The sequence below is a fragment of the Neltuma alba genome, unplaced genomic scaffold (assembly GCF_004799145.2).
Source record: "Neltuma alba isolate B1F8T4 unplaced genomic scaffold, ASM479914v2 tig00012000_pilon, whole genome shotgun sequence".
NCBI lineage: Eukaryota > Viridiplantae > Streptophyta > Magnoliopsida > Fabales > Fabaceae > Neltuma > Neltuma alba.
In genome coordinates this window covers 554,567-582,420 of record NW_021636573.1, presented here as the reverse complement: position 1 = coordinate 582,420, position 27,854 = coordinate 554,567, and the positions used below count along the sequence as shown (strand labels likewise).

Genomic DNA, 27,854 nt, shown 5'->3' with positions numbered 1-27,854 from the left:
GGAAAAAAAAATAACTCCTTTATTTCTTAATCAGAACCTAATTTAAGAATTGATATTGGTTCTATATGTAAAACTTATTTTATATATTTATTAATTTTTTTCAAATTAAACCTATTTATATTTTCTCAACAATAATGAAATAAGAAAGGGTGAAAAAAAATCATATTAACTAATTTAATTAACACTTATTTATTTTATCAGCAAAGCATAATACTGAAACTTACTTAACACTTACTTATTTTATCAACAAAGCATAATACTGAAACCTGTATAACAAGGATTTTTTTTTTTTTGTTCAGCCATCTGAAGTAACCTCAAACTGAAATTAACAGCGTATTTATGTTCCCACCTTATTGGATTACAGAAATTATGAATATCTAATTAAAATGATAACCATGATAATCATATCTTTGATACAATAGGCCTATGAGTTAATCCAAGAACCTCACACATTTCTGGGTACAAACTCTTCCTTAGCTCTGCATATACCTCGCCGTTCCATTTCCTCTGTGCTAATTCCTCCCCCAGCCGCACCGAAGCCTCCATCACGCTCTCTGTGCTATCGTGCGCCGAACTCACAATCCCCATCTTCACTCCCTCCGTCGCCTTCACCTTCAGGCCCCTCAACAAGATGTCGCGCAAGCCCGCCGACGACCGGATCTTCGATCTCAATCCAACGACGAAGTAATCAGGAAGCGTCATCCCGAGATCCACCTCCGGCATGTACAGAACTCCTTTATCGCTCCTCATCAGAATATAGTCATGGCTCATCGCGAGCATGAGACCAGCACCAGCGGCGTGGCCGGGTAGGGCGGCGATTGTTGGCATCGGGAGGGAGAAAAGCGCAGCGACGACCGGCTTGAAGGAAGCGACCATGTGGAGGAGCCGGTCGCGGGCGGCGGAAGGAGACCCAGCGGATTGGGCCCAGGCGAGATCGAATCCGTTGGAGAAGAATCGGCCGTGGGCGGTGGTGATGAGTACGGAGCCGGGGCTGGCTTGAGAGCGGATTTGGGAGAAGGTGGAGAGGAGGGAGGCGATGAGGGTGGAGTTGAGGCGGTGCTGGTCGTCGCCGGTGAGCGAAAGAACGAAGAGAGAACCTCGCTTCTCGAGAGTGCACATCTTGTTTTGGGGATTGAAAGAAAAAGTGAGCTCTGAATCTGAATATCACAAAGTAATAAATTTTGATTACCTGGTGATATTGCAGGGCGATGGAAAGAAGAGACGATAAGGCATTTATTATGTCATTTAAGATATCCTCCTCGGTCTTATTTATAATGTTTTACAGAACACAACGGAGGTTTTTTTTAAATTATATTTATAAGTTATTTCATTCAATTATTAAATTTTATATAGTTATTTTTTTTGAAAAAATGACACATAAAGAAGTTTAAAAATATAAAATGCCAATTTAAGAAGTTAAGAAAATATAATAATAAAGAAGGAAGTCCTTTTCAAATTAGAATTTTGAAATTCAGTAAAGTGATAAAAATGCCTTTTGTTTTTTTTTTTTTTAAAAAACCTCAACTCTTTACTGGCGGTCAACCATCAGTGCCGGGCAATGGTGTAGTGGCTGCCAGTGAAGCTTTTTTGTCACAATATATGTGTGTGTGTATATATATATATTTTGGATATGAGAAAATATGGTTTAAAGTGACGGGGTGGGATTTGATCCCACAACCCCTTGGCTATTTGGACCAACAAAAAAAAAAAAGATGACCATTGGACCATTAAAAATTTCTTAACTTTAAAATGCAAACAAAAATATAAGTTGATTTTTTTACTATGACTTCAGCCCGTGACAATAATTTACCTAAGAATAACAAGTCTTAATAGAGAAATAACAAGTCTAAATTTGATATTAACAAAGTAACTTTTCCTGATACATAACAAGAAGTAGCATGTACATTAATTAAAAATGGCCATAATTTATTTGAAAATGATACGTCTTTACTGAAAAACAACAAGTCTAAACTTGAGATTAACAATGTGTCTTTTCCTGATACATAACAAAAAAATAGCATGTACATTAATTAAAAATGACTATAATTTATTTGAAAATAACACGTCTTTACTAGAAAATGACAATAATTTATTTAGGAATATACATGTTATTTCTTGTTATCTATCAAAAAAAGTTCCTTTGTTAATATCAAGTTTAGACTTGTTATTTTCAAATAAATTATAGTCATTTTTAATTAATGTACATGTTATTTCTTGTTATATATCAGGAAAAGCCACATTGTTAATATCAAGTTTAGACTTGTCATTTTTTAGTAAAGACGTGTCATTTTCAAATAAATTATAGTCATTTTTAATTAATGTACATGCTACTTCTTGTTATGTATCAAAAAAAGTTGTTTTGTTAATTTAGACTTGTTATTTCTCAATTAGGATTTGTCATCCTCAGATAAATTATTGTCACAGGCTGAAGTCACAGTAGAAGAGTCAACTTATATTTTTGTTTGCATTATAAAGTTAAGAAATGTTTGATGGCCCAATAGTTATCTTTTTATTTGTTGGTCCAAATGGCCAAGGAGTTGTGGGATCAAATCCCACTTTTGTCACTTTGAACCATATTCTCCCATGTCCAAAAAAAAATATTGTGACAAAAAAGCTTCACTGGCAGCAACCACACCGGTGGTCGACGCCGATGCCCAGTGGTGTCTGTCAGCCACTGGCCGCCAGTGAGGGGCTTTTTTTTTTTAAAAAAAAAAGACAAGAGCATTTTTGTCATTTGACTGAATTTCAAAATTTCAATTTGGGAAAGATTTTCCTTTCTGTTATTACATTTTCTTAACTTTCCAAATTGGCATTTCACATTTTTAAACTTTTTTGTGTCATTTTCCTTTATTTTTTTAAATGAGTATATATTAAATATGAGTAAAGTATATTTGCTGCTAAAAAAAAAGAGTAAAGTATATTTTAATATAGAATTAATATAATTTTAATTTTTTTATTTGCATAAAATATGTTAGAAGGGGATTATGGGGAAAAAAAGGAGTAGAGGAATATTTCACTTAGAATCTATTTATTTAGGCGGTATTTGAATGGAAACCAAATTATAATTTTAAAAATACTTTTACGGTATAATATTCCATCTCTTATTATAAGATCCTTTTAACTAAATTATGCGGTTTAAAAAAAATAGTTAAAATTAATTAAAAGCAATTAATATGCAGCAAATGCAATTTTTTTTCCAAATATACCCCTATATATAAATGGATAAATGTGAGAGAATAATAGTGAGATAAGGAAGAAAGAGAATGTATTAAATACATTATATTAGGGGTAAAATAGGTAATATTATATTAAATATTCAGACAAACTCAAAAAAGATCTTATAAAAAGAAACAAACCTATTCAAAAAATTAAATCTTATAATAAAAAACGGAAAAAGCATACAATAAATAGTGAAAGAGTTTTTCTTGTGAAAAAGTAGTATTTTTCAAAAGTACTTTTTCATATTATCAAACACCCTCTTAAGATAATGATGACCTAATGCCTTGGAACCATAAAACCCTCTCCAATCCGATGTGTGTGTGCAAAATAAATATTACTTTCTCTTTTCAATTTTTAATATAAAAATTAATTAACTAATTTGAATATGTTAAAAAATTAGTTAATTTAGTTATTTATAATAAATAAGTGTTATTTTTACTAAAATATCTTTATTAATCAAATATATTGGTTAGAACTATCATTATTATAAGAATCACTTTGAAAAGAAAGATAAATATGATAGGCAAAGATGCAAAACGGATTAAGATCTTATATTTATGACTAAAATAAAAATAAAACAAGCTCTTATATTAAAGATCAGATAGAGTAATAGTTAATGCTTATTTGTTACTCTTTCTTTTACATAATATAAGATGTTAGAAGAAAACTGTGGCTATAAGATATTTTTAGGACAATTAATATGATTTTTTTTATTTTGACCCTATTAAATATAGGAGAGTGATGAGAGATGAGATAATAAAAGTATAACATTAAAGAAAATTTTATCTTTTTTTAGAAGGAAAATAGAAAAACATTATCATTTTAGAACACATTTAATAATTAAACTTTTATTTCTAGGCAAGAAAAAAAGTTAACTAGCTTTTTATATTTTGGACTGGGGAATAATTTGCTCCTCCAATTAATACTTAAATGTGAGTCTTAAATACTTGTTAATTATATGCATTTGAAATTTTTTAATAGAAACTCATTAACATATGAAATTACTTAAGAATAAAATGAATAAATATTAGATAGAAGATAAATTGAGATGTTATATTTAAAAGCAAATTAAATTTTCAACTAGTTTTTATATTACGAACTTAGGTATTATACAAAGTTTATGATTTGTTTTTCAATTTATGAGGTGTTTGGTATATATGCCAAAAATACTTTTTAAAAAAATTATGCAAATTGAGATAATACTTTTTTCATGTGTCTTCATATGTGATAAAATTACTTCTAAAATTATGATTGAATTGCTCTCAAACACCCCTCAACGCAATGATCACCCTTTTGTTTCCGTTTTTTCCTCTGCCTCTGCGCTAGGCATAAGACTTTGATATATTTTATTTTTCTTATTTAGCATTTTTTACAAGTTATTTTTATTAGCTAGAAACTTCTCCCTACGTACAGGGATTATTATATTTGACAATAAGATTTGATGAATAGACACAATATAAATTATTATGATATTGATATTTTAATTAATAAATATTATCACGTATTTAAAAAATTTTCATTTTCTCCTGTAATAATTGACCACCTTAATGGCCATGAAAATATTCATTTAATTTTTCAATATTGATTTTTGATTTGTAAAAAAATATTTATTGGTTGCTAAACTCTAGCTGGTTATTTTTTAAGCCAATAGAATATTATAAAATCAATCAATCACTTATCAATCAATCAATTATCAACTATCAATCATTAACTATCAACTAGAAATCTTATAATTCTGGGTCAAATTAGATCTCAAAAATTAAGGTAATTTACATATATACTTTTAAGATTATTTGTAGAAAAGCATATATAAATGGCATTAATGGGGTTATTAATGCCCTGATGTTAATTTTTTTCACTGAAAAGTACTTTAATATTATTAATCAAATTAGATTGTCAACTAAGATTATCTGACGAAGCCTAATCATCTCTGTAAACAACCAATCAAACATCAAAACAGTAAAATAATTATTTTTCAAATGCATTAATAATATATTATTTATTGGGTCATTAATATCATAATATTTTTTATGGTGTACATTAATAAGAAAATTGAATCCCCATTTGTCCCCACAAATTAAGCTCCTCTAATTCAGATCCTATTTCGAGCAATAAGAAAGTCATATTCCTATAAATAATCATTCATTTTCACATGGTTTACCAACACTTCGTTTAATTAACTTTTCCTCACCCAGCTTCATAATCCAATATCAAAACAGGTGGTGAACTTCTCTCATGATCTTATCAAGGACATTGACGGTAGCAAAGAAACATGGTGCATCATTGTTAGAATGCTAAGGAAATAGACAGTAACCAAGAAATCCCTACCCTTTGATGTCTAAAAAGTTAGTATGATTTTGTCTTACGAAAGAGTTAGTAAGTAATGATATTGTGTTGTTCATTGAAGAAAATATTTGTCATGAATTCACTTCATTTTATTCTATGCGACTAGGGTGATATGATTGAAGCTTGGGTTGCTCTCAAAAAGAAAAAATACAAAGATATGTCAAAGATTTAATAGAGGTGGGATTTACCAATTTGAGAACTTTAAGTTGTGAATAATGACAATGACAATTACAAAACTTGTGACCATCCTTACGAAATCATGTTCCATGCAATAACATTTTTTCAAGAGCATGATTTGTGAATCCACTAAATACATTTAACTTTGCTCCAAAAAACAATTAATTGTTTGGTGAGCTTTCCTTTCCCATATTGTTTTGTTGAAATAAAATCTCCATAATTGATTTTTGAATTATATCTATTTACATCCATTTCAATTTGTTCATGCAGCTATTATTCGATTCCTACAAGCATTTGGAAACTTGGTTGATTATAGAAATGAGTATGAAACAACAAAGAAATTGGCTCTCCTAATTAAATATGAAGCATCCTAATTATATGGGAATTCAATTGGAGGCTTACATGGAGAAATTTATCAATTAAAATCTCCATCTCCATTTCAAACTATAAGGGTTAATTGAATGATGAAGAAAATCAAAGAAGCCTATAAATTATTTTCAAGGGAAGTAAATTATTTTTCATGTGGTTTTCATCCAATTTTCTCAAATTACAAAATCGATCCCTCTGAGGGGATGATATTAATTAAGTAATCCTTTTGATATATTAATTTCCATTGTGAAGACTATAACATGATAAAAAATGTAATGCTATCTACCTTCACTCTATAAATTCACTTTTTTTTAACCAAGAAAAAAATTCACCTATTTCAAAATTTAAAACCCAATTAAATATGTAGAATCACCACTCGTTTTGTTTTATATTGATATCGATATGATGCACATTGATAGCATCTTATTTTACAGTTTTTATATTTTTTTATAAAATCAATTAGAGGTAAATTCAATTGATAAATGTTGTGCATCATTGTTAGAGTACTAAAGAAATAGACAGTAACCAAGAAGTCCTCACCCTTTGATGTTTGAAAAGTTAGTATGATTTTGTCTTACGAAGGGGTTAGTAAATAATGATATTGTTTTGTTCATTGAAGAAAATATTTGTTGTGAACTCTATTCATTGTATTCTATGCAGCCAAGGTGATATGATTGAAGCTCCAATTGCTCTCAAAGGAAAAATACAAAGATATGTCAAAGATTTAGTACGAGGTGGCTTTTACCAATTTGAAAACTTTGACAATGACAATTACAAAACTTGCGACCACCCTTACAAAATCATGTTCAATGTGATGATATTTTTTTAAGAGCATGACTTGCCAATCCCCTAAATACATTTAACTTTGTTCCAATCAAGGACATTGCCAACAACAAAGCCAAAAACAATGAATTAGTTGGTTAGCATTCCTTTCCCATATTGTTTTTGTTGAATTAAAATCTCAATAATTGATTTTTGAATTATATCTGTTTATATCTATTTCAATTTATTCATGCAGATATTATGGGATTCCTACAAGCATTTGGGAACTTGGTTGATCATAGAAATAAGTTTGGAACAACAAAGAAATTGGCTCCCCTAATTAAATGTGAAGCATCCTAACTAAATGGGAATTCAATTAGAGTCTTAGATGAAGAAATTTATCAATTAAAATCTCCATCTCCCTTTCAAACTGTACGGGGTTAATTGAATGATAGAGAAGCCCATAAATTATCTTCAAGGGAAGTAAATTAATTTCTATATAATTTTCATCTAATTTTTTCATATTACAAAATCAATCCCTTTGGTGTGGGTGATATTAATTACGTAATCCTTTTGACCTATTAATTTCCATTGTGAAGAGTGAAGACTATAACATGAGAAAAAATGTAATGCTATCTACCTTCACTCTATAAATTCACCTATTTTTTTTTAATCAAGGAAAAAATTCACCTTTTTCAAAATTTAAAACCCAATTAAATGTATAGAATCACCACTCCTTATGTTTTATATTGATATTGATATGGTGTACATTGATAGCTTCTTATTTTACAGTTTTTATATTTTTTTTATAAAATCAATTACAGGTAAACTCAATTGATTTTTATACTCAACAAAAAAATCTTGTGATATTATTTACTTTTTATTTGGATATATGAATTTATATTGATGTGATTGTATTCCCTAAATGTTCATATGTCCCCGTATACTTTTATTAATTAATATAAATAAAAGTATATGATGACATATGCATTAGTGAGATACTCCTCTGGTCCTGTTTATAGGATAGAGAAAGAAGATATTTTTTGGTCCTATTTATAGGGCACTAAAAGAAATTTTTTGTATGGATGTACAATTTTACCCCTAATTTATTATTGTGTTGACTTTATTTATATGAGGTATAATGTATATTAAATAGGGATAAAGTTGAAAAGTCATTAAATTTTAAATGAGAGTTAATGAAGTTTAAGATTTTTCTTAGTCTGTGTAAAACATGCTGAAAGTGTCTTATAAATAGGACTAGAGGAGTATTATTTATCGGGTCATTAAGATCATAATATTTTTTATGATGTACATTAATAAGAAATTGAATCCCCATTTGCCCCCCCAAAAATTAAGCTTCTCTAATTCAAATCCCATTGGGACCAATAAGAAAATCATATTCCTATAAATAATCATTCCTTTCACGTGGTGTACCAACACTTTGCTCAATTAACTTTTCCTCACGCAACTTCATACTCTAATGTCAAAAAAAAGTGGTGAACTTCCCTCACGATTTGATCAAGGATGTTGATGGTAGCAAAGAAATGTGGTGCTTTATTGTTAGAGTACTAAGGAAATTGACAGTAATCGAGACATATCCACCCTTTGATGTTTGGAGAGTTAGTATAATTTTGTCTTATAAAAGGGTCAGTAAACAATAATATTGTTTTGTTCATTAAAAATAATATCTGTTGTGAACTCATTTCGTTGTATTCTATGCAACCAAGGTGATATAAATGAAGCTTAGGTTGCTCTCAAAAAAGATAAATACAAAGATATGTCAAAGCTTTAGGAGGAGGTGGGGTCTACCAATTTGAGAACTTTGAAATTGTGGATAATGACGATGACAATTCCAAAGCTTGTGACAACCCTTGCAAAATTATGTTCCATGCAATGACATTTTTTCAAGAGCATGATTTGCCAATCCCCCTAGATACATTTAACTTTGTTCCAATTAAGAATTTTACCAAAAACAATGCCAAAAACAATGAACTAGTTGGTTAGCATTCCTTTTCCATATTGTTTTTGTTGAATTAAAATCTCAATAATTGATCTTCCAATTATATCTATTTATATCTATTTCAATTTGTTCACGCAGATATTATTAGATTCCTACAAGTATTTGGGAACATGGTTGATAATATAAATGAGTCTAGAACAACAAAGAAATTGGTTCTCCTAATTAAATGTGAAGCATCCTAATTATATGGGAATTCAAGTGGAAGCTCAAATAGAGAAAATTATTAATTAAAATCTCCATCTCCATTTCAAACTATACAGGTTAATTGAATGATAGAGAACATCAAGGAAGCTTGTAAATTATTTCCAAGGGAAGTAAATTAATTTCCATATGATTTTTATCCATTTTTCTCAAATTACAAAAATCAACCCTTTGGTGTGGGTGATATTAATTACGTAATCCTTTTGACCTATTAATTTCCATTGTGAAGACTATAACATGAGAAAAAATTGATCCTTTTGGTGTGAGTGATATTAATTACGTGATTCTTTTAACCTATTAATTTTCATTGTGAAGACAATAACATGAGAAAAAAATACAATGCTATCTACCTTTACTCTATAAATTCACCTATTTTTTTATCAAGAAAAATATTCACCTTTTTCAAAATTTAAAACCCAATTACATTTGTAGAATCACCACTCCTTTTGTTTTATATTGATATTGATATGGTGAACATTGATACATTCTTATTTTACAATTTTTATATTTTTTATAAAATCAATTAGAGGTAAACTCAATTGATTTTTTATACTCAACAAAAAAAAATCTTGTGACATTATTTACTTTTTATTTGGATATATGAATTAATGCTGATGTGATGGTATTCCTTAAATATTCATATGTCACCGTATACTTTTATTAATTAATATAGTTATGTTGAGATTTTCTTCCATTTACATTACAATAATAATTAACCAATATTCGATTCCAGTGCAATTATTCTGGATTATTTGTCCAGTGAATTAGGACATCTAAAAACATAGAATTCATTGCATATAGAATTAAAAGATGATTTCAATGTCCATTGTGTGATCCAAAAATATTCAGTTACATGGGATTTAACATATTAAATTAAATGTGGAGCATCATAATTAAATGAGAATTCAATTGGATGCTCAAATAGAAAAATTTATTAATAAAATTCGCATCTCCATTTCAAATTTCAAATTGGGCTAGTTAACTGGATGATTGAGAAAATCAAGAAAACCTATAAATTAAAATCAAGGAAAGTAAATTGATTTTCTTATGATTTTCATCCTATCTTCTACACAATTGAATTAATTAACATAGTTTTGTTCAGATTTCCTTCCATTAACATTACTAAAATAATTTAGCAATATAAGGTTAATGTACATTCATTTCTGGCTGGCAAAAAATAGCCCATTCATTTTGGATTTTGGTAGCCCAGTGAACTAGACAATCTGAACATTTGGCAATGTAGAATTTATTGCATATATAACAAGAAGATGATTTCAATGTCCATTGTAAGATCCAAAATAATTCAGTCAAATAGGATTTGAACATATTGAATTAAATGTGGAGCATCCTAATTAAATGGGAATTCAATCAGAGGTTCAAATAGATAAATTTATTAATTAAAATCCCCATCCCCATTTCAAATTATGAAGGTTAATTGAATGAAAGACAAAATCAAGGTAGCTAATAAAATATTTTCAAGAGAAGTAAATTAATTTTCATATAATTTTCATCCAATTTTCTCAAATTACAAAATCAATCCCTTTGGCGTGGGTGATATTAACTATGTAATCCTTTTGACCTATTAATTTCTATCGTGAAGACTATAGCATGATAAAAATGCAATGCCACTTATCTACCTTCACTCTATAACTTAAACATGGAATATGGATATTCATCTGCTTGGATAGTAAGTAAATTTCATTGATTTGACATAATTATGTCTATATTCAAGGTGCGATTTTAGCTACATTTATCGAATTTTGTGGTTTTATTATAATACTAAATCAAAAATTGAAATATTTTCTCCGATTGCTGAAACTATACATACCTTAGAGAGTAGTGTTCATAGGAAGGTTTAGGAAGAAGATTGATTACATAGCACAATCTCACCCTACAGGTTAGATTATCTCCTCATTTTTGGACATATTCACTACGTCATTTTTGGTTGATTGCACAAAGTGCTGTTGCACATAATGTGATTACCACACTCATTGAATGTGTTATATTTACTTCCTAGATGTGCTTGCCTTCAACATTTACGGGGGCATTAGTCATGTAGAACGCTTTGATAACAATCAAATTATGCATAATAAGAGAAAGAGATCTAGACGCTTGGCAACTATAGAGGGGACATCGGAATTTGCATTGGGTGGTAGACAAAATCTCAATATAGATGTACATGACCAATTTGATATTACTCAGTTGCAACAATCCACTTCTCTTGCAAGTAACTCCACAAATATGATGCCTACTTATCAACCATTATCACATTATGGACTGTCATGATCCTCTAAAATACAGACAAAATCCCATATGATTTTTCAATTATGGACTATCATGATCCTCTACAATTAATTATCGAAGCCACATATCCTGATTTCTTACATCATTTGGATAATTCTAAATATCTCACTAATAGGGCTATTTTGACACCAACTGTTGAAGTCGTTGACCAAATTAATGACTATACGTGTTCCCTGGCGATCTTGTTGAATATTTTAGCTTTGATTCTATGAGTGCAATTGATCAAGGCTATGCATCATTTCAGGAGTTGTATACTATAAAATTCTTGAACACAATAAAATGCTATGGCTTACTTCCACATAGACTTGCAGTGAAAGTTACAGTTCCTATAATACTGGTGAGAAACATAGATCAAGCTAGAGGACTCTATAATGGCACAAGACTGAAGATCACATTTCTTGGTAAACACTTTATTAAATCAATAGCTCTTAAATAGCACAAGCACAGGTCAAGAAGTTTTAATCCATCAAATTGATATGAATCCATCAGAATCTAAATTACAATTCACAATGACAAGGCAATTCCTTTTCACACTATTATTTGCTATGATGATCAACAAAAGTCAGGGACAATCAATGACTAATGTTGGCTTATACCTACCTAGACCTGTCTTTACACATGGTCAGTTATATGCAGAGTAAAAAAAACCATATTGGATTTTTTGGTTGAACCGGTCATTGGTCCGGTCTGGTTCATGGATTAAACCGGGGACTGGTTTGAACTGGATTGAACAGGTGAAATAGGTGTGAACCAGTGAAAACCAGTAAAAACCTAAACTGGTTTGAATAATTATATTGCTATTTGTCATATTTTTACTCATTCAGCTTCTAATATCTCGTTTATTATATATTTAAATGAATTTTAATGATAATTTTGGTATCAATAACTATTAATTTTAGTTATTCAGGAATCATAAAGATCAAAATTCTCAATATTATTGTACTTTATTATTGTTACAATCAAATTATTATTGTATTTTTTTATATTTTGTTATTAGTGATTATTAGTATAGTTATATTTTGTTATTTTCAATCAAATTATATTATTTTAATATGACCGGTTTGATCCCGGATTGACCCCAATCTAAACTACTAACCCTTGAACCACTATTTTAACTGGTTTAGTGTCCGGTCCGGTTTTTTATTCCTTCGTTATATGTTGTTCTTTCAAGGATTAAGTCTATGGATAGTATCAAGAATATAATTCTTGATTCAAACAAAAACCCAACAAGGAAGACGACCAATGTGGTATATAGAGAAATATTTCAAAACATCATGTGAAGTTTATTGGTAATTAAATGTTTCTTTACATATTCAAATTTATGCAATCCATGTTTTTTGCTGTTAATTAAGATTCTCTTGATACCCCAGAGCGTTGGATGTGCATAACACTACCAGAAGGCACATAAATGATTGCTTTAAGAAGATAACATTACTCACAGTACTAGTTGCATCTCCTCTAAACCAAACGAAAGTACACACTAGGGAATAATTCTTTTACAATTAAAAAAATAGTGCTTTCTCCCAAAACAAAAGTACTCTAGCCTGTAATTATTTTTAACAGATGGCACTCATAGGATCTAATTGATTAGTTATATTTGCTTATATGTGTGCTGACATTTTTGAGCACATTATCTTGCTCTTCCAACAAATGACAATTAGTTCTACTTACTAGTGTTTTGTGATGTAATTTTTAAAAAAATATTTTTCCTAAAATTCAAAGGTAAGCAAATATCACAGCTAATTTGGTTGATAATGCCTTAATAAAGGGTTCATGACCTTCTAATTAGCTACTGAAACCCATGCTGGTATTTTCAGAAAGCGTCAAAGCTTTATCTTTAATAGATTACTTTACAAAGTTAAAAAACAATTTTTTGTTCTTTTTGTTGATTGTGTTAGTACTTTCAGGTTCTTTTGTATGTTCCTTTTTATGTTTAAAGAAATTATTTCAACTAATTTGATGAAAAAACTTCTATGGTCAAATTATGTGTGTATTATAAAATCATGACAAAATTATTCATAATTCATACTCCTCGTGCAATGCCGAGGAGAAGTTTCTAGTTCTAAGTATCAACTAAGTTGATGATCGATGATTAACGATTATTGATGACTCATTTCGCAAATTTTTCATTATCTTTGTCTTCCTCTTTTAGTACCCTTATTTTTTGCAAAGGTTCTTTTCCCTTGTAAAAAGACGGGTGTGTTTTGAAGAAAAAAGCATACAATTTTTTATGTAATAATAATAAATAATTAACTTAATCAATTTTATAATTATATCTTGTGCATAATATTAGAGGAGTATTATTCTAAAAAGTTTATCAAAAGTACCACTATAGTCCTTATAACACCTTAATTTTTAATTTTTAGAATTTATGTTATATTTAAGAATTAATTAATAAAAAATGACAAAAAAGAAGCTGAAAATTACTAAATTTCAAGCTAGGCTTGTTACCAACACTTTATTTGATATTGACAATATTGAATTTACAAATAACAAAAAAAAATTTGTTGACATTCCTTATTTAACATTTAATGATTTTCTGTTTCTTTTTTTCATTTTTTCTTAGTTAATAGTAATTGGAATTAAATTGTAATGGCTTAATTGCAAATCATAGTCTTAATAAAATATATATGTATATATATTTATATAAAATTAATTAATTATAAATATATATTATTTAAAAAAAAACAAGTGGGTGGCACGTGGCCATCCATTGCCGTAAGGATGAAGGGAGAAGGAGTATTTCCCCTCGTTGCCTTTAATATAAATATATATTTATATATAAAGATAATAGAAATGATTAAAAAAACGAAGGAAAAAGGGTTGGATTAGTGTCATGGGCCACGGCCAATATTGTCATCAACCCCCACACATTTGATACCGCCCTCCCTCCTCCTCGTCCTTTTCGTCCCTGCAAGCAAGAGTAGGAGAGTGAGAGTCATGGTGAGATCTTTTTGGTACCTCTCGGCTCTATATGCATAAATTTTGGGCGTGATCTAAAGGTTTCTAAGGCTGGGTAAATGTTTAATTTCCTTTCTCCCTCTCCCTCTTAGTTCTTAAACTCTTGATAGTAGAAAAATTTTAGGGCTTGATGGATTTTTGAATTCTAGCCGTTTTTTATTATTTAGTTCTTAATAATGTTAAAGATGTTGAAATAAAAGTTTGCATGGTTTAGTTTTGCTGAAATGATTGAGTTAAGGAATTAAAGTTTGGGTTTGGTAGGAAAAATTCTGGTATGTGATAATGTTGCCATTAAATTTGAATTGGAGCTCTTAATTTAGTTTATTGGAGATTACATTAAAGATTTAATGGTTAGATTTCGAGGATTTTGTTGGAATATGAATATTTATTATTTTTGGGGAAAAAGTTAACTAGAGAAATTTAGATGTTTTGAATAAATTGATAAAATAGTTATAATTTAATTATCCTAATGAGTGAAAGATGATTAATGGAAGGAGAAAATATGATTGTAATGTGATTTGAGGCATAGTTAATGTATGGTTATTTTTTCTAAAAATTAAAGTAAACACTTTTGGGGATTTTTGGATGATTGGAAGGAATTATCTTTGTTAATAATTTTAATGAATAAAGTAAAGTTGAGAACTTTCAGGAATTTTGATTGGGAAGGATGATTGGAGGAATAGAGAAATTGTTATCATTTTTTCCAAAAAGAATTTTAAGTAAGCAAATTAAGAAAATTTAACCACTAACTATTTATTATTATTATTTTAATTAACATTTTTATTAATATATTTTATAAATTTATTATTATAGAATGAACTTGGTTTGCGCTTTTGGGCCTTGAATCCCCTCAAGTTTGGTTACTGTGTCAAAAACTTGAGCTAACCACTATCTAATTTATTTTGTATGCTTGTTATGTGACTATAAACATATGTCAATATTGTAAATATTATCATTATATGTTATCATATTTTATACATGAAAAGTATGAAATAAAAATATGAAATTTATGTTTTGATAAACTCGTTAGTTAAGCGAGAATGAACTATTTATCTTTAGATTTTATTGTTGATGCCGAATAATATTGAATCTTAATTATGAGTATGTTTTATGGACACTAGATTGTATGAGATTAAGCTGTCCAAATACATATGGAACTGTATTGGATTATGCTGATATGTGATTAGAGGAGGTTTGATTGTTTCACATCATGTGGTGTAGCCGTCATTTGGTGCCCAGTGGCTAGATTCAGCATTCTTAGGGCCCTTATTATCATCCTTCCTTTGGCCAAGTTAAGGGTCAAACCAAAGGATGTGACGCCTTTCCGTATTCCCAGAAAATGAAGCCTATGGTTCGATATGAGCTCTATAACTTTTAGCCAAGTTACGCCTTATTATTGGAGAGCATAACGCAGTATTGTAAAGGGATGAATCCTGTTATATGTGGATAGCCTATAGGTTCTATAACAGGTTACAAAGAGGTTATAAGGATGATTGATGGAGTTCCATGCACGCAAGTTACATCTTGAATTATTACATATTATTTTCTATAAAGTTGTTTAAACTATACGTTATTTGAATTTATATTTTGCTTGCTTAATTATCTTGTAATCACTCTCTATATACTTATTGAATTGGAATTGTGGTTACTAGACAGTTTAACTCACTTCATGCTTATTTATTCTTTTCAAACGAGGGTTTAGGTGTTAGTTTTAGGAAAAGTTTTCTGAGACTTGAGTTTCTCCTTCTGCTCTATATAGCCTCTTTTTGTTTTACATGTTCTGATTCATGTATATTGCCAAACCTTGAAACCTTTTTGTTATATTTAATATATTTTGAATATTCCATTGCATGCTAGACTTAGAGTTATATTGTTGGCTGAGCCTTTTTTGGATATATGTGACTTTTATGTTGAGTGTAATTGTTATAACGGGTTGCAATGATTGTTGTTATGTGGGCTAAAAATGCCCTAGACCATTTATAACTAGGTTTAGTTTTAATTCTGAGATCTCAGAATTCTAAGATGGATTTGATACATACATATATATAAATAACGATTAGGTGTTTTTGGGTACTTGCTATGGTAACTATTTTGCTATTATGAAAAAGTAATTAGTGTTTTGTTATGAATATGAATTTTTAAGAACCATTGTAGAAAAGAGGCGTGCCCTATTGGATGGATTTTTTATCCAACACCTTCTTCAAGACAGATTCTGGATGTGGATGTAGGTGTGAAAAAGAAGTTTGCAAGGCCTGTTACTTCTTCAGCTGTTCAGAGGATGGATAGAAGTGGCGTTGGTTAACTTGTGTCTATGTCTTGTTCTTCTGGTTTATTGGTTGTTTTTCTTGTTTTTAGGTTGTATCCTAGGCTTTGTTTTGGCATAGATGCGCATTAGTTTGCATTGTAGGTTTCTATTGAGTGTTTTCTTTTTTCCTGGCCTTTGGGCTATTAGTGCGTGTATTGCTTTTTTGATAATCAATAAAATGGACTTCTGGCTGGCCCAAGAAAAAACCATTGTAGGCTTTTATTAGATTGATTTTGTCTTTTGCTACCATAGTTGACTTTTTACAATAATTATCAAAGTTTTTTATAACCATGATAATTTTTAATTATATAATTTGTTCTTTCTACTATAGTTATTATTTAAAGCTTTTGGGTTAACTCTTTTTTGTTTTTTTTTACTATAGTAGCCATTAAGGATTTAATCACTTGTTTTGAAAATAAGTAATTATCTGAGTATTAATGGGGTTGTTACAATCCTTATTGTTTATTAATTATATAAAGAGATTTTGGTTTTTTTTATTAGTCACTTATATTTTTTTAATGCTTCATTTGCAATTTTGTCTCTATTGATTACAATAAAAAAATTAATTACCTTAGATAGTGTTTTCCCAATATCCATCTCTTTAATAAGGGCAAAAGTAAAAGATTTCATCTATTTAATGCTCTCATTGATTATGAGAAATTTCTACAAATGACAAATAATAAGAATCATCAATCAATCATCAATTGTTAATTATATTCTTAAAAACATGTAATACTCGATTCATCTAAAAATGAGTCGGGTATAATATTATGGGATCTAAATATATTTAATTAATGAGATTGAATAACATCTTAATTGAGATTTGAATATATTGAATTAGATAGGAAACATTATGAATAAATGAAATTTCAATTGGAAGCTCAAATAAAGAATTTAATAATTAATTTTAAATTTGAATAATATTGCAATTTGGATTTGAATATATTTAATTGGAGGCTTAAATGGAGAAATAATTAATTAATTTCAAATTTTCATCTATTCTTCATAAATTGTACATTTTTTATCCAAATTCCATTTGAATGAATAAAAAAAATCATACTCCCTGGATATAATACAATTTATTAGAATTTTAAATGTAATCAAATGTACTAATCCATGCATTTCATGAGAGAGAAATTTCTATCTATAATGATAAACAAATAAATTACTTCCCAAAGTCCTACGTGATTTTTTTATCTACAGAATTTGATTTTTTGTAACTTATATATAACTACATACATGATTAGAGAGAATATAAAATGCAAATAACTAAATTACACACACTTCTTTAATCCTATTTATAACACACATAAAAAATTATTTTTATTTTCATTTATAAGCAACCTTATAAAATTTTTAGCATGAATTTATAATTTATTATTCATTTATTATTATATAGGTTTTTTTAAAAAAAAGTATATGTATTGCTAGAAAAAAAGTGTATGTACTATATAGGAGTAAATTTGGTATATTGTTAACTTTTAAGATGGAGTTAATTGTTTAAATTTTTCTTGATTCTAGTAAAACAAGCAAAAAAAAAAACCTATAAATAGGATTAGAGTATAAAAAATTGATAAAAGACAATAAATGTGCACGAATATACTCCCCATAGTTCACAACACTTCTCTAGTCTTATATATAGGGTTTGAGAGAAAATAAATTTTTTAGTTTTATTTATAAGATAGAGAGAGAAATTTTTCATATGAATATATAATTTTACCTTTTATTTATTATCGTGTTGAAAATATAGAAAATAAATAAATTAAAATTTCATGGGTTAATATACATCGTGTACCTTAAAATACTTTTGGACGTACATCTAACAATGTAAAGTATCTTGTAGTGTAATTTTATCAATAATATATTAAAAAATATATTAAAAATGAACCAATCTCAAAAACATCCGTTTTCTCTTCTCCAAATAAAAGGGAGGAGGGAGAGAGATATGACTTTTGTTGTTCCAATGAAAGATTTTCTTAGAGAAGACTGAAGAGAGAACGGGCGTCCTGTGGGGGAGGGCTATATTTCATGCACATCTGTTTTTGACAAAAAATTTTAGACGCCTAAAACGTAGGAAAAATGTTATATATATATATATATATATATAAAGTTAGTAATTACTAAATACCAAATAAGAAACGTTTACAAAAATTTGCTGTCATTTGCAAGTTTAGTATTGTCAACACTAAATAAAGTATTATTATTAAACCTCATTTGTGATTTAATAATTTCCGACTTCCTTTTTCGTCATTTTTCCCAAAAAGTATAATTTTTATATATTTTTGAATTAAAAGCAATTTAATTACCCAAATAAAATGAATATAAGATTAGGTTGGCTCATCAACATTGGACAATTTGAGCAAAGCCCAAAGACACCAAATTGATAGGCCAGCCAGAATCATAAGGACAGAAAAGCAAACACAAAAAACAGTCCAAACAACAATGGAGACAAGGAAAAAAAAACAACAAAGCCTGTGCGTAACAATATGCCAGCTTGATCCTGGACATGAACAAGATGATTTTCAGCATGCAAGAATGAGAAGCTGCTATACTCCTTGCTCTCGACGAACAAACCACACCCAACTTCTCGAAACAAGCTCCCTTAAACCTCCATCCAAAATAAGTCTGAGAGCTCTATCACTTTGCATGGATAGAAGAAGCTGATAACAAAAACACAATAGATAGAAAATAAAAGGACCCCAAAAAATATTAAGACAGCAATGCTACAAGATGGACCTCTAAGTAGCTATTGGATTTGGTAGTGAACTTAGAGTTCCTCGATATAATCATGCATATGTGCGGACCTTTTTGGCATAATAAGCTCTGCAGGAACCTGAAAATGATTATAAAGCTCATCTCGTGAACGCTTTCTTGTAAAACAACGATGCTTCATCTTATAAAGACTTGGCGCCTTGGATTTAAGGAGTAGCTTCCATCGATGCCTTTTTTATACTCAAAGGACATTTACCAGCAACAGGTTCCAAAGCTCTTGAGTGAAACGCTCGTTGTCGTTGCTTCTTGGAGACAACGAATAAATAAGAACACAACAAGTTGATTAAGAGCTCATCGTGACAAATAGAGCGAAACTCTGGAGACCTCAAACGACAAGTGGAAGTATGGAAAGAGGACATAGTGTTTCTTGGACTAGAGATGCCTAAACAAGAGGCATGGAAAGTGGAAAGCAATGTGGCTTGGAGAAACTACCTTGGATCGCTTGGAACTGGGATGAGAAGATTCAATTCGCCACTGTTTCCTACTAATAGGTATATAAGACTTCATTGATGATGTGGAACTTGAAACAGATTGGACAGCACTACGAGAGTCGGTGGAGTTGGTGGATGCATTTGAAAAGGATACATTTGCAGATTCCAATGAAGCTTGGACTTTTGGAGATTCTAATGAAGTAAATGCGAAGCCCATTAGGGAATGGGAAAACTCAGACGATGTACAGGTCTACATTGGACGCCCAACTATGTAACTAAAAAGGTATTTAGATAGAATCAAAACTATAGTTTTAAAAGTGCTTTTATAGTATACTAAGTAAATATGTGGAGGAATTTATTTCGATTTACGGAAAAGTGTTTCTGAAAAACACTTTTGAGGGTGTCCAAACACCCCCTAAAATCATAAAAATCTTGATTACCTCTGATATGACTAGATCTTGGACCCACTTGACTTAAATGCGCATTAAAGAAAGGCACCGACTTTGTATAATAATGCCGCCTTACACCCATCATATGGCAAGTGGAATCAGTTTTAGTGTTCATTGTAAAGATAAGTATTATGATATTTATCATCACAACGAATTTAATTCATAAATTAGTTTTAACAATTTAGATTTAACATCTTCAGCAAATGATTTCTAAATAAAAAATTTATTTTTTAAAAAATTTACTGTTAAAGGATTATATTTATTTTGAATTATGTATCTATTAAAAGAAAAATATCTTTAAAAAACAAAAACATTAAATCTTGGCCACAGATATTAAACTTAAATGCGTAGTGCACCTTCCCAAATGTGCGAAAAGCACTGAAAATGGAATCTTAGCACCGGAACTCAACTCAAACTCACCTACCGTAAGTGAAGGAAACTGCATCAGGAAGGTAACCTTGAAACGGAGACCACTTGGAGAGGACGAACAAGTGTGATCAAACGCTAAGACTTCCCCAAATAATAAACTATCTATTTGCTAGCAAATTCCCCAATATAATACTACCTCTGGCTCTAATTATAAGAGTTATTTAACTAATTTGACAAGATTAAAGAAATAAGTTAAATTAGTTATTTGTAACAAATAGATGTTATTTTTCCTAAAATATCCTTACTAATAAAGTGTATTAGTTATAGAACTACCATTGTTAGAAAGATTACTTTAGGAAAGTGAATTGGGGTTTTATATTTAGAATCAAAATAAAAGTCAAATAAAGTTTTATATTAAGAACCAGAGGTAGTAATGTAGAGGAAGTCCTAGAACCTGCAACGATACATGTATAGCAGGGAAGGAAACCATTGTGATTGCGGTATCTGGGATCCGCTCGTGGACAGCTAACGCAATATCTTGAGTCTTTTGACTGAGAATAATTGCACAATCCATTTCATTCTTGAAATGAAGAACTAGGTAATTGGAATGGTGTTGAATGATTTTGACAGTGTCTTGGAGATTCCAATGGAGATTGATGAGAGTTTGAACCTTGGAAACATGTACACGATGGGAACACATGATTTAAGCAAAGAGATAGTGATCCCAACCGCACGAAAGATGATGTTCTTCACCGGCAGCAATCGCATCTTTCCTCAGTTAAGACTTAAGGCGTGAAGGATGAAGATAGAGCTTGAATGAACAGGCAAAAACGATAAATAAACTAACCAACAATCTGCAGGAAAAATATTTATATATAAAAAAAGAACAGTGACATCCAAAAAACTATAACATAAATAAAATTAGAGAAATTAAAAAGAGTACAAAATTAATCTTAGGAGAATTATAATGAGGTTTCTAAGGAAAGAAGATAATTATTAATAAGTTTCGATAACAAGTGAGTAGTTGTCATTTATTATCCTGAAACTTGTCATTACAAGCTATTTTATTATCAATGAGACTTTTTAATAATTATATTACTTATTTGAAACTTTATTGTAATTCTTCTATTAATCTTTATAAAGCACATGCAAATCTATTAGATAGATAAAGTAAGAGAAAGAAAGATAGCTGTCAAAATCAAAAATAGAAAGAGAAAATGACACATAAAGAAACATGAAATAATAAAATGCCAAAATGGGAAGCTAAGCAAATGTATTACCAGATAGGGAAGTGTTGCCTGATTTGGGATTATGCAAATGTTGCACAATTACGAAACAGCCCCTGTCAGTCAGTGTTTGAAAGCAGAGTGAGAGAAGGCGTGAACACTCGTGCACTGCCCGTCGTGCTTCCCAATTTCTCGTTTCCACCATCCCCATTGTTGCCCTAAAAACGCCGGCAAGCTGGACAATTGAGGACCCCAAAATAGTGTGTGCGTAAGAGAGCAGAGGAGTTGGAAGTGGAAGGGTGTGCTGTTCGAAGGACGAACGTGGTTGCGTCTGACTGATTGTGTGGAAAAACGAAGGTTGGCGCATGGTGATTCACCATTGCAGTTAACAAGCATCAAACAGCATTTCACTGAGGTAAGTTTAGGCATTTAAGTTTCGTGCTATGGTTGACGTTTCTGGGTGAGTCTGGTAAGCAATGATTGGGCAATATTTAGATATAACGCGATGAAGTTTGTGAATGACAGGAATGGTGATTAAGGGTTTATGCTGAGTCTCTGTGGCAAGCTATTTTGTTTTTTATAACGTAGTTGAGAACTGGAAAAATGGGTTTTCAAATCAGTAGGAAAATTGTCTTACTGACTGGAAAAATTATATGAACAACTGGAAATGACAATAACATACTGGTAAATGACTATGATCGAACCTAAAATGACCATATTTATAGTAATGACCTTACTGTCTGAATGAGTGGAAAGATTATATGACTAAACTGGAAATGACAATCCCATACTGGTAAATGACTATGAAGGAACTTAAAATGACCATATTCATAGTAATGACCTTACTGTCAGACTGTAATGGCCATGTCGATAATGACAATGAATTAATTGGAAATGATCATATTCATAGTAATGACCTAACTGTTAGTCTGTAATGGGCATATTGGTAATGACAATAAATTAACTGGAAACGACCATATTCATAGTAGCATCCTTATTGTCACTCTGTAATGGCCATATTGTAAATGACAATGAAGGAACTGGAAATGACCATAACAAATCTGGAAAGAACTAGATATCTAGTATATGTATAAAAATTATGATTTAATGATGGTACCTTGATGACTTTGCAGAACTATACGAGATGGTGTTGGAAGAAGGGGAAGGGTCCACAAGCAAAGAAGTGCACAGTGGGCTTGTGTTGTTAGAAGGGAGTATATGGAAAAACGAGGGGAGAAGTGCAAAAACGCAAGAGAAGAAAAAATTGAAGTGGGGAAGGCTTGGAGGGCCCTGAGTGAAGAAGAGAAAGATAGGTATAATGAGAGGGCAAGGAAAACGAAGCCACAGAAAGGTGAGAAGAAGAAGTATGATGTGCCCTTGTACACCCGGTGCTCATTGCCTGGATTTCTATCATTGGCTGAATATGTGAAGAAGAACAGGCGGTTGAGGCAGAAAGTTCAGAGGATGGGATTTGGGAACTTGCTTAATGTGAATGTGAAGCAACTTCCACGTGATCTACTTGTGTCATTATTGAGATGCTATGACCCACCAACGCATTTTTTGACCATTAGAGGGCAAGGGCAGGCAATTGAGGTAAAAGATGCCCATGAGTTTCTAGGTGTACCTGACAGTGGGGAGGAAGTGAAATCTGATGTTAGTGAGAATGACCCGGAATACAAGAGGTTGAAGGACACTTATTAGAAGGTTCCATTTACCCAGATACTGAAGAGGATATTATCTAGGGAAAAAAGCGACAATTTGGAGTTCCTATTTATGCTTTATATAGTTGGAGCTTTTTTATGTCCTGGGTCAAGCACAACTGTACATATACGTTTGTTGAAAGTGATGCGTCACACGATGGATGGGTTTGGGAAATATGATTGGTCAACGTACATAATCAAGAACCTGTGGAAGGAAATGGGAGACTTTGTGAAGATGACAAAGAAGAAGAAGAAAGGAACCTGCAATGTTGGAGGGTGTCTTTATTTGCTGCTGGTAAGTCAATATTTTTCTTATAGTTCACTATATTTTTGTTTTATGTTATTGTTGCAGAAGTGTGACCTATCTTTATTTGGTTTTGCAGCTGTATTTTGCTGAGCGTTTCCCGCTGGGATTGTCTGTTGACCGGGGTTCAACAAGCACCATTGAATATTGGACCGAGGAGAAGATAAAGGAGAGGGTGGAGAAAGAGAGAGGTAGCAGCATGGGAATATTGCATGGAAGCAGTGGCAGCGAGGTTTACTCAGCAGGACATGAGGACAGTCCAATTCTGCAGTCTTTAGATCCGGTATGTGGGAACTTAGAAAATATACGTGACCTGAGTTTAAGTCAGTCTATTAGCAAGGTTGATACTTGAGATGATAAGACTTTATTTACAAATGACCAGTGAGATACTGGCATTCGATAACAGTGAACAATTTTTTTGATTTCTTCATTTACTGTGTATGCAGGCATTGAAGGAGTTGAGGGCTCGTTTTGTCAAGAAGCTTGAAGAAAGCCAGAGGACGTTAATGAAGGCTCTTGATGATGAGCTACTCAAACTGCAGATTGGATTGAACACCAAAGTTAAGGGGATGGGGAATGAGAATGCCACTGCTAAAGAAGGGGTTGAAACAGTTGGTGATGCAGTTGGTAACGATGCTGAAGAAGCTGATGATGTTGACCGAGTGGTGAAGGAGATTGCAAGAGAGGTTGCAGCGGGAAGTGTAGATGAGGAATTTGATGAGGATGAAACCAGCAAAGGAGATGATGAGAAGGATGAGGATGAGGATGAGGATGAGGATGAAGAACAGCATGACCTTTATGATAGGGAAGTCAGTGATGATTACATGGTTGAGGAGGTGGAAGAAGAGGGTGACCGTGATGGTCATGGAGGTGATGATGATGACGATGAGGATGAGGAGGAAGATGACCATGATGACAAGGAAGGAGGTCATGTGGTTGATGAGGAGGAAGATGACCATGATGACATGGAAGTCAGTCATGATTATGTGGTTGAGGAGGTGGAAGATGATGATAAGGAGGTTCGGGATTCAGATGATGAGGGTGAGGAAGATACACATGTACTGACAATGACCCCTACCAATGTTCCTTTGCTGTTGGATCGCGAATGGGTGAACAGTGACAGTGGGGAGGAAGGAGGGCTTGAAAAATCGATTGACGTTAGGAGGTCAACAAGGGCAAAGAGTTTCACAATTAAATCTTCGTGGATAGAATTCAAGGCAGCTCCAAGGACAAAGAGGCCAAAGGAGGAAAGGGACATCTTTTTCATTTTAATATCCCGTAGACCCAAGGGAGAGGAAGAGGGGAATATGTAAGTATATCCCCAGCTAGCGTTTTGTTTTTAAATGACATAGTGTGCCCTGACAATGACAGCAATAGAATTGAAAATGACAATAAAATACATGGGGATGACAAGTATTGATGTCCCCAACACCATACTTTCTGTCACTGACATCTGATAATATTTGCAGGATTGTCATCAAAATGTGTGATGAAGATATAGACTGACAACAGCTGTTTTCCCTGGGTGGAGTGAACAGAGTAAATAACAGGGTATTTTAGAATGCTCTGTCCCTGCACCCATGATTATGTTTGATAATGTTTGGTGAGATTATTGTATCAGAATGACGTTTTCACTTGTGTTCCGTAGGTGCTTAATTTGGTGTGTAAGGGAGCGATGGAGGACATGAAGGTAGAATTGGGGCCAGGGAAGAGGCACATTTTCGATGTTGATTTCATGGTGAGGTTGCATAATTCCAAATGCAAATACCAATGACAGCAATTGAATTGGAAATGACTTGTTCTCTGTTAATGGATTAACAATTTCATGTCATGCAGAACATGATGGCACATGATCCAACCTGGAAAGCCCAAAAATATAAGAAGCTCTTTCTTCCTGAGTTCCTTGGCTACAACTTAGCTAAATATGATTTCATAATTGGTCCGGCTCTTGTTGGCCAACACTGGTTTTGCGTTGCCATTCATCCTAGCACATTGGATTTCCACGTATTAGACTCCATGAGGGACCAATTTGGAACCAAGGACAGAAAGAAGAAGAAGAAGGTTGTCATCAAAGACCCAGTGGAAATGGCTGTGGATGACTGTGTAAGAAAAAACTCATTATCTTTACTCTAGTTTTTTAACTTGGAAAATCATTAAACTTTCTAATTGGTCCTAAATCTTGTTGCAAAGGATGAGGTTCAATATTATACTGGACTTGGTCAAGCCAGGATTGGTTGGGAAAAAGCCAATGTCTCCCATGATATTTGCATAAGTTCCCCAGTAGAATAACCTGTCAGTTTTGTCAAATTTGACTTCTGTGTGGTAAATGCACATATCAGATGTGTTAACTAACTGTGCTGATATTGTTGCGTCCACAGGAGGGATTGTGGGGTGCACTGCATGATGTGGCTGAGAAGATGGGAACCTGGTGTGACCCTTACCTACACAGAGGAAGAAGTTGCTGGCTTTCGTCGTGACCTGACATGGTGGTTAGTGAATCATGAATTGAATGAAAAACGTGATGAGGCATTGGCCCTTATTCGATGACCACAACCAACCAAGAGCACAAAGTCCAAGAAAAGGCGTCGGTCTTAGGTGTCTCGATGTTAGGGTCATAATTCACTTGTCCTCTGTTAGATTGCTGTATTTAATGTGCATTGTAGGTTGACCAAAAATTTACTGTGTATTATTATGGTTAACAGATATTAGTGTCCATAAATGTATGATTGTTGAGATCTATGATGCCAATTTATTCCCTAGTGACATGAATGAATCTAAGTTTAACCACACCAAAACAGATGATGACAACAACCCCATTGGACATGTGCTATTGGTTTCCATTTTTTGTTGAGGTCGCTAAATTTTACTTCAATATATCCTGTTGGTATCCAATAGAAAATGACACCAAGTGAAGCGAATATAACAGCGATAATGATAAGGATAACCTGGTCTGATTTTTTAACATCAGTTTAACACAACTGTCAGCTTATGCTGATAGCATCACTGCCAATGACCAGAACCAATTTAAAAATGACAACAAGTGATCCGAACATGACAACGGTAATGATAAGGATAACCTGGTCTGATTTTATAACATCAGTTTAACACAGCTGTCAGCTTATGCTGATAACATCACTGCCAATGACCAGAACCAATTTAAAAATGACAACAAGTGATCCGAATATGACAACGATAATGATAAGGATAACCTGGTCTGATTTTATAACATCAGTTTAACACCGCTGTCAGCTTATGCTGATAGCATCACTGCCAATGACCAGAACAAATTTAAAAATGACAACAAGTGATCCGAATATGACAACGATAATGATAAGGATAACCTGGTTTGATTTTATAACATCAGTTTAACACTGCTGTCAGCTTATGCTGATAGCATCACTACCAATGACCAGAACAAATTTAAAAATGACAACAAGTGATCTGAATATGACAACGATAATGATAAGGATAACCTGATCTGATTTTATAACATCAGTTTAACATCGGCTGTCAGCTTATGCTGATAGCATCACTGCCAATGACTAGAACAATTTTTAAAATGACAAGTAATGTGCCATTAACAAAAGTTAACATCCCCATAACAGTAATTTCCTTTCATGTATTCAACGACAAGTGGACATTAAGATACTAGCCACACTTAATGCTCCCTTATCACTAAAATTTCTATCATCTTACTTACAAAAAAATGTCTCCACCTAGCTCCTAACTACAACCCCAGTCCCAAAAAAGTTGACAAGGGCGGAGCATACAACTATGTACACCAAAAAATGACCCATCCCCACTGTACTCGAAACTTCATTATGGGTTAGGATTTTTGCAATTTCTCCTTGTGTGTCCAGGTTGGTGGCATCTTCCACAGTGGTATATCCGTTGTTCTGGAACTGTGATTCATCCCTGTTTACTTTTGGCCTTCCTGGT

The 27,854-nt window shown here is 31.8% G+C and overlaps 2 protein-coding genes across 2 annotated transcripts; one reads left to right on the top strand and one right to left on the bottom strand.

The window, feature by feature from the left end:
- Positions 1-212: 212 nt before the first annotated feature.
- Positions 213-27,519, bottom strand: LOC114720837 (enoyl-CoA delta isomerase 2, peroxisomal-like). Its single transcript, XM_028906558.1, has 3 exons — positions 27,508-27,519; positions 25,353-25,361; positions 213-1,119 (listed from the first exon to the last, which is right to left on the bottom strand). The coding sequence occupies exon 3, from the start codon at positions 1,117-1,119 to the stop codon at positions 403-405; it is 717 nt and encodes a 238-aa protein (XP_028762391.1). The 5' UTR covers positions 25,353-25,361; positions 27,508-27,519; the 3' UTR covers positions 213-402.
- On the top strand, positions 23,769-25,421 carry LOC114720820 (nonsense-mediated mRNA decay protein 2-like). The gene is made up of 5 exons (XM_028906539.1): positions 23,769-23,906; positions 23,995-24,198; positions 24,362-24,847; positions 24,914-25,224; positions 25,385-25,421. Exons 1-5 carry the CDS (start codon positions 23,769-23,771, stop codon positions 25,419-25,421), a joined length of 1,176 nt encoding a protein of 391 aa, XP_028762372.1.
- Positions 27,520-27,854: the final 335 nt, after the last annotated feature.

Bases quoted from the DNA above. Each gene is read 5' to 3' on its own strand.
- LOC114720837 (XM_028906558.1), bottom strand. From the start codon at position 1,119: ATGTGCACTCTCGAGAAGCGAGGTTCTCTCTTCGTTCTTTCGCTCACC.
- LOC114720820 (XM_028906539.1), top strand. From the start codon at position 23,769: ATGGATGGGTTTGGGAAATATGATTGGTCAACGTACATAATCAAGAAC. The intron at 24,199-24,361 runs GTATGTGGGAAC...CTGTGTATGCAG, and splicing joins TTCTGCAGTCTTTAGATCCG to GCATTGAAGGAGTTGAGGGC. The intron at 24,848-24,913 runs GTGGTTGATGAG...GTGGTTGAGGAG, and splicing joins ATGACAAGGAAGGAGGTCAT to GTGGAAGATGATGATAAGGA.